We start from the raw sequence: 10,540 nt of genomic DNA, 5'->3' as shown, positions 1-10,540 counted from the left end.
GCCGACTGGGTGTCGAGAGGAGAAGCCGAGAGCAAGGGCAGCCCCGGGGCAGCGCTGCGACACCGCCCTGCCGCCCCCCTTCGCCCCGGGCACCCCCTACATCCACCCCCTCTGCGGCCCCTCCGCGGGCACCAGCGCCGGAGCAGCTCTGCCCCGAGCCTCCCTGCCCACCCGCGCACCGCCGGGACCCCCCGGCCGATGGGCTCCGGCGGCGGGGACGGGCTACGCGCCCCATCGCGGCGCTTAAAGCCCGGGGCGGGGGGACCCGCTGCCGCCGGACCGCCTCCCCGCCTCCAGCGGCGACCCGGCGGCCCCCGCCCGGGGCAGCGGCGGGGGGGGGGGGGGGGAGGCGGCCGGGAGCGGCGGGCCGGTCAGGGCCGGGGAGCGGGGCGATGCCTCCGGGGCTGCGGATACCGCCGGGGACGGCTGTAGCTGCCGCCCCGCCACCCCCCGTCCGCGGGACCGGCTCCTTCCCGGGAGCGCGTCCGCCCGGCGCCCCAAGCGCGAGTAGCAGAAGCGGCGACGCCGGCTCCCGGCCCCGCCGCAACCGGAGCGGCAGCAGCTGCCCTGCCCGGCCCCACCGCTTGCGGGCCAGGCCTTGGCCCCGACCCTCGCCCAGACCCGATGCCCTGCCCTTGTACCCACGCGTGGGGAAAACGCGCTCTCTCGCTGCCAAACACCCGGGTGAAGCGCCCTGCTGCCTGCCGGCCCGCGGCGGGGCAGGCCTCACCCCATCGCATCCCCTCTTTCCCCTCCTGTCCTTCTTGCATGCTCTTAATCCATCCTTTCTTCACCCATGCAGCATTCGCTCCCCTCATCTCGCCCTTACCTTAAACCAGCTCTTCACGGCGTAGGTCTCCTTTCTCCCCGTCCCCCCAGTGCAATGAGAACTTCTCCACCTCGAGACCCCAAGAAGTCCACTGAAGAACCATTCTGCTCTTCAACTCCCCCTCCGCTCTTCCCACTGCTGTTAACGACAGATTCTTTAACCGTCACAAGACACGGCCAGAGCACACCAGCAGAACAGCTCCATTAAGTCAATTTTATCAGCCACATCTCACGCACAACAAATGCGGTCAGGCTAGTGCCACAGAAGAGAGCAGCTGTCCTTGAACGACAAGCCATAAGGGGACTTGTCTTGTCCTTTCATGTTGGCACTATTCCAGCACCAGCCCGCACACCGAGTGCACAGAGGCATTGGCTTCCAGGTGAAGCAATCCGTGGCCGATGGTTGCCAAATAAGCAAATTCAAGAACAAGGAATTCAGCAACTTTTTTACTCAGCGTCATCTGTATCGGGCAAATACAGGATAACAGATATTCCAAACAATGAACCACCATTAACAAGATGGAGATGCCCCAGTTCAAAGTCAGCCCTTGCCATCCATAACAAAGACTAACCCTGAAGGTTGTTGAAAACTTAGGGACTGCACAGTTCTTGTTCCTAAAAGATGCCTTCAGTTGTCAACCCCAGGTGAAAATCCTGGAAAAGTGAGCTAGGAAGCACCCGTTGAGATGTGTTCTTCAGGCAGCAAATGGCAGCCTGACTGTGTGCAGAGAAGACATCAGTCTTCCAGGCTGTTGCTCAGTATGTCTTCTTGAGATCACAGACATACAACCAGATGTAAGCATGTAGTGTTTCAGAAAGAAAATGCAAAAGGTAGAGTTGTACCAACTTTTGAGGTGGTAACATTCACCCACTTCTCAATTTAACTTTAAAAAACCCCCAAAACCCAACCACACCCCCGACATCAGAAAAGCTTTTGGCTGCAAAGAGTTTGGGTTAAGGGCCATGGAAGCTTGGAGCACAGTACTGCTCCTCCTGCAGTACTACTTGTGCAGGAGGAACTACATACAGTTCCAGTTACTAACTCCAGCAGCTCTTAAAAGCAACAGATGAGCATTCAACATCTATTCAACATCTATTCAACATCTATTTGATGAAGTATTATAAGCGTGATAACACTCTTAATTTTCAGCTGCTGGCCAACTTCAGTTTCTGAAGTTTAAGAGATACACCCTGAATCAATTAGCAGGGGATAGAAAGAGAAATGCCAGGGAGAGGACAGCAAATTCCAGCAACATTTTAGAGCCCTCTGAGCAGAGGCTACAGTTCTCCCTGCTACCAGCCTTCTCAGGTGTGCAGTAAAAAGCTGACCAGTTTGGTTTTTCTGAGATACCCTTCTGTGTTAGCAGGAGGTCCTTTACCTGTGGCAACCGGAGCAGCACCTCATGCATGTTGTCCCCTTCCCCTCCAGAAGAGTCATTTACCACGTCTGCATTCCAGCTTTACTGCTGTTCAGATTCCTTCTCCAAGCGCCACACTCTATGCTGACCTTGGATACATTATTTCTATTAACCACTCTCTCTTGTTATACAGAATGACAGAACAGAGGAGGTTGGAAGGGGCCCTGTGGACCTCCTCCAGTCCAACCCCCTGCTCAGAGCAGGGTCAGCCAGCAGGTTGCTCAGGAATGTGTCCAGTTTTGAGGACCTCCAAGGACGGAGACACCACAGCCTCTCTGAGCAACCTGCTCCAGTGTCCGACCTGGGATGAATTTTTTTCCCTTATGTTTAAATGGAATTTCCTGCACTTCAGTTTGTGCCCATTGCCTCTTGGCCTGCCCCGGGCACCACTGAGAAGATCCTGGCTCCATCTTTACTCTCCCCCCAGGTATTTATACACATGGATAAAACACCCCAGAGCCTTCTCTTTTCCAGGCTGAACAATGCCAGCTCTCTCAGCCTCTCCACGTAGCTCACACGCTCCAGGCCCTTCACAGCATCTTCATGGCTCTTCACTGGACTCACTCCAGTATGTCCATGTCCCTCGGGTACTGGGGAGCCCAGGCCTGGACCCAGCAGTCCACTGTGGCCTCCCCAGTGCTGAGAAGAGGGGAAGGATCACACCCTTGACCTGCAGGTGATGCAGTGCCGTTCCTGATGCAGCCTGGGAGAGGCTGTTGGCCTCCCTTGCCTCAAAAGCACACTGGACTTACAAAGCTGTATGTGCCTTCAACGAGTATTATGCACACAGTTTCTCATCCGGTCAAGAAATCGTGCCATGTGCAATACAGATGACAGCAGAGTAGCCAGGAACACTGAAAGCCCAATTCTTTGCATACTTACCTTATGAAATCGAGTTGAGGTTTTTCAATACAAAAGTGAAAATAATGTAGTTAAACCTGTATTTCTACATTCAAATGAAGACTGTTTTCAGAAAAGCAGAAGGCATGGAAGGCTCATCTGAGAATAATTGGTAAGAAAAAACTCCCACCAAACCCTTAACTATAAGGCATCTTCCCATATATATCACAGTCAGCAGCGCAGCTTACAAGAAAGAACCAAAAGTCCTTCCCAGAGGGACCCCTGAGAGTCCCACTTAGAGAGACCATGGCTCTGTATGACATGAAACTACACCATTTGAATCAGGATAAAAACTAAAAGTAATTTAACAGCTATTAAAGCTGTTAAGGATACACATCACATTATTCATTTAATGCTGCTAATACCCCATTTCATACCTCACCGCTTATCATTTCTGGTCTGTAAAATACAGAGCCCCGTTACCTGGAAATTGCTATTTCTAGAACAGGGAAATATAAATTTTGAAATATACGTTTCTCCCGTGCCTCCAGAACAAAGAAATGACAGTGAAAGTCTTTAAAAGCAGAAACCTGCTGTTATGATGCCTGCTAGACCTTCAAGGCTCTTTATCTATGCAGAAAGATTACCTCCCGTATGAATACCAAAACAGACCTCCAGGAAGTGGACAACTAACAGACAAGCTATGGATCACTTAGTTGCCCTTTCATGACACAGGGTAAGGTGGATTTATTCAATTTATTCTGAAAAAGACTTGTTTAACAAGGCTGAAGACTCAAAATCTTCCACCACGTAAGGCCCAAAGCAACATTTGTAGTACTTTACCAGTAACACAGAAGCTTTATTTGGGAAAGACGACCTGTGACTTTTGCAGAAGTACTGGAACAGAGAAGGCAAATGCAAGCAAACACCTATTTACACATAGGAGCAACTTACAGCTTTGGGGAACACTTGAAGGGGTTCATAGATGGCAAGAGGAAAAAGAATAAACTGCACAGCTCAAGCTTAAGTCTTGGTCACAACAAAGCAGTTGGATGAAGAAGAAAAACCAAACGCAGCACTACTCTAAGTAGATGGCGAATGTAATAAAAAAGCTCACTCTTTCTCAATTTAAGAATGCACACACCCCAAAATTACTGTCTACTATTTGCAGCTGGTACTCAACAGGAATAACTGGGCAATGCGTTATGACAGACCAGGTACTTTGCAAGACAATTTTAAAGAGTGGGGCAAATCCCAAAGCACAGGAAGAGAGACACAACACATACCACCTGCCCCTATCTGAGGCAGGACAAATTAAAAACTCTAGGTGCTTTCAGATCTCCACAGGATGACCCAAGGTTGTAATTTTACGCAACAGTCTAAAGATTCAGAAAAGGCCACTGCATGAATATTCATCCGTATCAAGAGAAGTTAGGTATCCAATGGTATTGCAAGTAGGAACCTCGCTGCACCTTTAAGCAACGATGTATCTGCAGGATTTGGCCCCAGGTCCAATCCACTCAATCCTCCCGCATCTTCATTTGCACTACTGTAAGAGCAGAACAATACCTCACAGAGCTGTGCAGCTTACCTGCTTAATGCATGCAAAGCTCTTTAGCATTCTCCTCCAATCCCCTCATAGATGTGCAAATCATTGTATTCTTACTGTTCTGAAATAATGACTTTAATTTGATGATTTACAGAGGAGGCCTCTCAGCAGGGACATTTTCATCTGAAGGCTCCCTTACCAGGTGCTGGTGGGGGTAAGAATTTTGGCAGGGTAGCTCAGGGGACAGATGTTGAAGGAATCTCTTTTCTTTGCCTCCTGCCCTATCACAACCATATTGTGATACCTTCTCAAACAGAATTTGAAAGAGGCACTGGAACAACATGAAAGTGAATAAAGGACCTTGAAATTCATCGTTTAAGCCCAAGTTTGGAATCTGAAGAGGAAAATACACGTTTTTTTATCATATGGTAGGTTAAAAATCTTTGTTTATTTGGTTCTTAACATATCCTACTCACGCAACAGAGTTCATGACATGGATTAATGGGACAGCTCAAAATGGTTATTCCAAGACCCTTGCTTCTCCTGGGTAGTTTATGCCATTTTGAACACTATTCTTCAACACCATGCTAAGGATGCTGCTGGCAGAAAGCCTATGTTTAACCCAAATGCTGTTCATGTCTGTTTGCAATCATAATTATAAGCACCTGAAATAAGTGATCCATAAGATAACTTAAGAGGACCAGCTTCTCCCAAATGCATTTTGGAGGTCAGCTCCAAGTGTTTGGACTTCTGACTCATTTCTGCAAAGAATGTTTTATTGTAACTCTCAAACTAGAAAACATTTATCAGCAAGTATCATGCATTATTTTTTCCCTCGTAGGTATTTTACACTGATGGCATCATTCACATTGTTATACCTATAATTTAGGTAAACACTGATAAAACTATTTTCTGGAGCAGATTTCCTATTCAACGGCAAGACCTTCAAGGTTAGCTTAAAAGGCCTCCACACAAGTGGATCTTTTTTTCTTCAAATTTGCGGAAAAAGATAATTTAAGTTTTAGTTACTATCTCAAATGACAAGATCTACTAGTGGTAGGAAACGCATCTCTTGAAATGGAAGCTACTTTCAGTGTCCTTTGAAGTCACTTCATTAATGCAAATTCTCACTGAAGTGGAGAAGTAAGGAATAGTGAGGCTAAGTAACAGAACCTTTTCAAGGGCAGTATCACAGAAATCTTACTAGCAGTTAAAATAATTCCACTTAACTGAAGTGAAAGTACATGTTGGAAACATAGTATGAAAAAAATGCCTGCTCACCTTCCCACTCCTCCCAAAAAAAGAAAAAAAAAAAAAAAAAAAGGAAAAAACACCCCTCATCCAACAGAAAAACCCGAAAGATGTTATGTGTCAAAGTTCTAGTAATACCGGTGAGCCATCCCATCACACGGAACTGCATTTGAACTGTATTTTGAGCTAATTAGAGGAGGAGTTCGGCATATACATAAGGTTCCATGTGTATGATAAGCAGTTAAAACTGCACTTTACAGATTTTTGTATTTCCATGGATTCTTCCTTTTATGATATGAGTCTTGTTAGTTCAAGATTAATTATAAGGTAATATCAAGAAACAGAGAACTATTTTTAAAATATGTCCTTTTCTATACTTTTCTGGTTCAAGTCAGCACGCTGATAGTATGTACACTTCTGCTGGTAAATGGTGGTGGTGGACTTATCCCCTCTGACACAAAGTTGGGAACAGAATAGAAAAAAAACCAACTTATGTTGTATTTGCCTCTGGCCTCATCACTCTGTAGGATGTTCCCTGCATTGAAGGAGAAACATGGGAGGAAAGGAGGTAAAAAAATTGCAGTAACAAGGAAATATACTAACACCTAACGCAGTTCTCTAAAACAAAAAACAGTTTTCTAAAACAAAAAGCAGAGAACAACTGTGACAGCAATTGGAGTGGCACTCATGTTTTTATCTTCTCATTGCTAGTCTCTGGAGGGAACATCAAAGATTAAGACTCCACACAACGTCTCTGAAAACAGAGGAGAGCTAAAGCATGACACACCCATTGAGGCTTACGTTTTTCTAGACTGCTTCTGTTTTATTTTGATAGAAGAATGTCCTTTCAGAAACATTCAACATGTTTACAGATGTTTATTGAAGTCTGCCAAAACATAACTGTGATTTGAATTACTTATACCAATTCCCTTTTTTCCAACATAGCTGGTTTGGTAACCAGATGAAAAAACAGATATTAATGTTTCACTGCAGAATTACAAACACCTTTTTAAGTGGAGAAAATATTAAGAAAAAAATTACTCTAAAGATGACACTGCTGTAGTGGAAAACCACACCAAGAAAAAATACGCCGCTATGCCTTCTAAGTTGCTTGCATTCTTATGGCAAAAGACTGCTATAATCCTTTTAATAGATGTGATGAAACTCTTAATAGAAGTAAGTATCCCTGAGGAAACAGAATTCAGGCATAATTTGAATATCATAGTTCAGTGGGAAATGACTTTTCAGGCAATGTGTAACAAGATCTCCACAGTCCTGTGATTGTGACAAAGAAAGAAAAGTATACCTCACCAGGAAGTTTTTCATTCAATAGATTTGTATGAAAAACTGCATGAGAAAAGATCTTTATCAACATAAAATTTAATGTGATACTTAAAATATTTTAAACTCTCCCAACCCCCAAAACACACCTGCATCATAATTTTAAATACAAACATGCAAACGTGATGTAATCAGAATTATTTGCTTACGTTCACCTCTGAACAACAGCTAAAGGTAAAAATGAAACTAGTAATTAGTAGTCAGTAATTACAGCTTTATGCCAAAATAAGCAGCTTTGACAAGATTTTAGACCTACAGTCTATATCAAGAATAATTTTTAAAATAAAACCTTAAGATACATTTAAGTAGCAGTTTTAATTTTTAGTAACTTTTATTTCTAGATCAAAGTACTTAGTGAATGCAAATAGTACAGATATGATGAGAAACTACACAAATTTTCACACGACTTCAGCTCAGTTGCATATACTGAACAGAAGCATAATGTGACCGAGTTCCCCAAAATTATTCATAGCACTAAACTTAAAGTCAGGTTTTCTTTACCACTAACTTAGTCATAAAGAAGAAAAAACCAACTCCAAGCAATGTCACTGCTCCCATTTTTACTAATCTTTTTTCCAAGGTGGGTGCTTCTTCTGGAAGTTTCACTCGGCTGGGGTCATTCTTCTGTTCATGCTGAGGCAGATGTTAAGTTCATGTAAAAAGTGCAACAAAGAAAAAAAAGTTAGTGTGAAAGCTTCTGAAATATGTGATAAAGTACCCAGTCCTAGGGTACATGCATCTAGGACCGATATTACTTCTTTCTCACTGTCTGTCTGTGCCCTACTTCAATTGAAATAAATGCATGCAAACCTTTATCTTATCTGATACTCAATCATTCTGTAATACATATTAGAAAACCAAACTGTCTGTTTACAAACTTAGTTTCTCAGGATTAAAACACACTGCTAATAGATGCTACAAAAATCTAATTACAAAACATTAAAACAGCAAGTTAAATATGTAACAGATTAGACTTCCTTGAAATTAAAAGGAGAATGGAAAGTACCTTACAAGTGCCTGCTCAAATACATGTTGAAGCTGAGTGGAGCCTTGTCATGAACTGCAGCAGTGCTAGGTCCCAATTCCCTACCTTAGTTTGTAACGTTTGGAAGGCCATCTCATTTACCGTGCTTTCAAAAATTACATGCTACAGACATAACAAGTACTGCTGGCAAAGTCTTGTAATGACTAAGCTTAGCAAACAGTACTGAAGATTTTAAGGGAATTTATACAAACTTATAATCTAAGAGGTCTAACTGTTTCACTTAAATTGGCACTTTTTGTAATACATGTTTCAGTGCTCTACTCATTCAAGAGAGCCCCACCATAAATTAAGTAGCACAAAAATGTTTTTTAATAAAGTCTTCATCAGTGAAATTCATAAAACACTACAGTATTTTAATAGATCAGGAATTACATTTTTGAAGTAATTAGAAGGCTAATGTTTAACACCTCTGTTTAACACTGGGTACAGAGCCACCGTGCTTCATCCTGACAGCTATAAAACCTTAAGTACAGATGACAGCAAAGTCCAGTGGCACCTCACTCAGATCCCCCCAAGCCCTTATAACTGGCCTGCACATACAGGAGGCAAATATATACATACAATTGATTTCTGCATATGCAAAGAAAGGAACAAAAATAGCTAAAAAGTTCTTTGCCACAACCTCAGTCTACCTCTTAAATATATTTGGTGTCAAGTGATTTATTGGGAGAAGGCTGTTATAATACATTAAATTTACTTAAACTACAGGAAATTGCATTAGTAGCATTATACTCAAGGTCCGAGTTCCACATGGCTTCATTCAGCAACAGATTCCTTTCTGACACTGATGCTCCATTTACTCTATCCCAGCAGCCATTCCTTTTACTAGCCTATTACTTAAAACAACCCCATCTGACAAGATCGTGTCATTGTGTTGGTTTGAGAATGACTGATGTGGTGCTAACATCTAGCCTTGACCTCTCCCACCCTCTTCTTTTGTCACTCTGCAGAGTTATCTGGGATGCCTCCCATTCAATCCATAAAACTTTAGTATCTTCCTTGTGAGTCAGTAATTCCAAACAAAAGATTCCTTAATTAAGAAGTAAGAGTGTAAGTATTCAGAGTGGCATTTATGCCACAATGGTTGTCCAAGAGCACAAGGATACATTCCTTTGGAGACTGTCCACGTTGCTGTGGAATACTCCAGGTCATTTCTCATTCCACCATGGAAAGGCAGAAGAGGGAGAGGTAGATGCAATGTCCAAGCTCCAGCTAAAGAGCCTGTGCCAGATCAAGGTACAAAACATTTCACTGATGGATGTCACATTTGAGGTTGCACGCAGAAACATGTACGCAGTATTTAATAGCCTCACTTGCACATACCTTCTCCACCAGGTCCTTCAGTTTGGTAACTTCTTCTCCCAGCTTTTCAACACTGCAAACCAAGTCTTTGCAGACTTCAACGAAACTCTCAGTTGGTGCCCACTGCAGTACTATCTGTTAGTAGTTACAGTTATTTGCCAGAATTACTGTAGATTATACTTTAATATTCATTAGCTAATGTATCATAAAAGACAGCGTCAGAAAAAAATTATAACTGCATTTATGCTGAGTTTTTATTGTACAATTTATGCACAACATGATCTACTACTCTCTATCAGCCTTTGTGGGAACCTTTTGTCACCTTAACTCCCCTATCAGCAGAAACAGGAAGAAAGAGATCTATCTCCTTTAATTGGGTGGCTTAACTCTTTGAAATAAGTTACAAAAAAAAAAGTGTCCTTTAGAGAGAGAACATTGGACAGCTCTATATAACTATACAATAATCAAGATGGTTGATAAATATTCATATTTTTCATTTTACAAGGAAGAATAATATACTCTAAATCAATCTTTCTTTCTTTGGTTGAATACCTTGTGAGAATTTTTGAGGAAATGCTTATTCACAGTCTGCACAGCAACGGTCAGCTTACTACACTCTTTATTCAACTTCTGAAGAAACTTGAGGAATTCATCTCCACTACAGAAATAAAACGATATTCCGTTATTTGTTAAAGGCTGTAACTTTTTGCAAGCTAAATATTATCTATGCATTTCCAACATTGGCTAGTGAGTAAATCAGACATGCAGTTTCATTGCATAAAAAAAAGAAATTGTGCCATTTTAACACAGGGTAGTTAAACATCACATTTAACATCTTAGCAAGTTTGGTGTCGTCCCCCCCTGCTTTTGGAAGGACAACAAATCATTAAGTTATCTGGAATATTTAGCTAGTAAGACACACTGAAAGCTAAAAAAGTGTCACCCAAAAGCTTTTCGGAAACTTTC

At 42.8% G+C, this 10,540-nt stretch overlaps 1 protein-coding gene across 1 annotated transcript in view; it reads right to left on the bottom strand.

Annotated features, from left to right (window-relative positions):
- Positions 1-7,713: 7,713 nt before the first annotated feature.
- The window catches only part of ASZ1 (ankyrin repeat, SAM and basic leucine zipper domain containing 1), a 41,241-nt gene continuing 38,414 nt past the window's right edge, over positions 7,714-10,540 (bottom strand). The window contains exons 11-13 of the mRNA XM_009817201.2: positions 10,127-10,232; positions 9,596-9,709; positions 7,714-7,860 (exon numbers count right to left, since the gene is read on the bottom strand). Of these exons, the coding sequence (XP_009815503.2) occupies positions 7,714-7,860; positions 9,596-9,709; positions 10,127-10,232 (367 nt within the window). The remainder of the gene's footprint in view (positions 7,861-9,595; positions 9,710-10,126; positions 10,233-10,540) is intronic.

The sequence above is a fragment of the Gavia stellata genome, chromosome 4 (genome assembly GCF_030936135.1).
Source record: "Gavia stellata isolate bGavSte3 chromosome 4, bGavSte3.hap2, whole genome shotgun sequence".
Taxonomy (NCBI): domain Eukaryota; kingdom Metazoa; phylum Chordata; class Aves; order Gaviiformes; family Gaviidae; genus Gavia; species Gavia stellata.
This window is presented reverse-complemented; position numbering and strand designations above follow the sequence as displayed.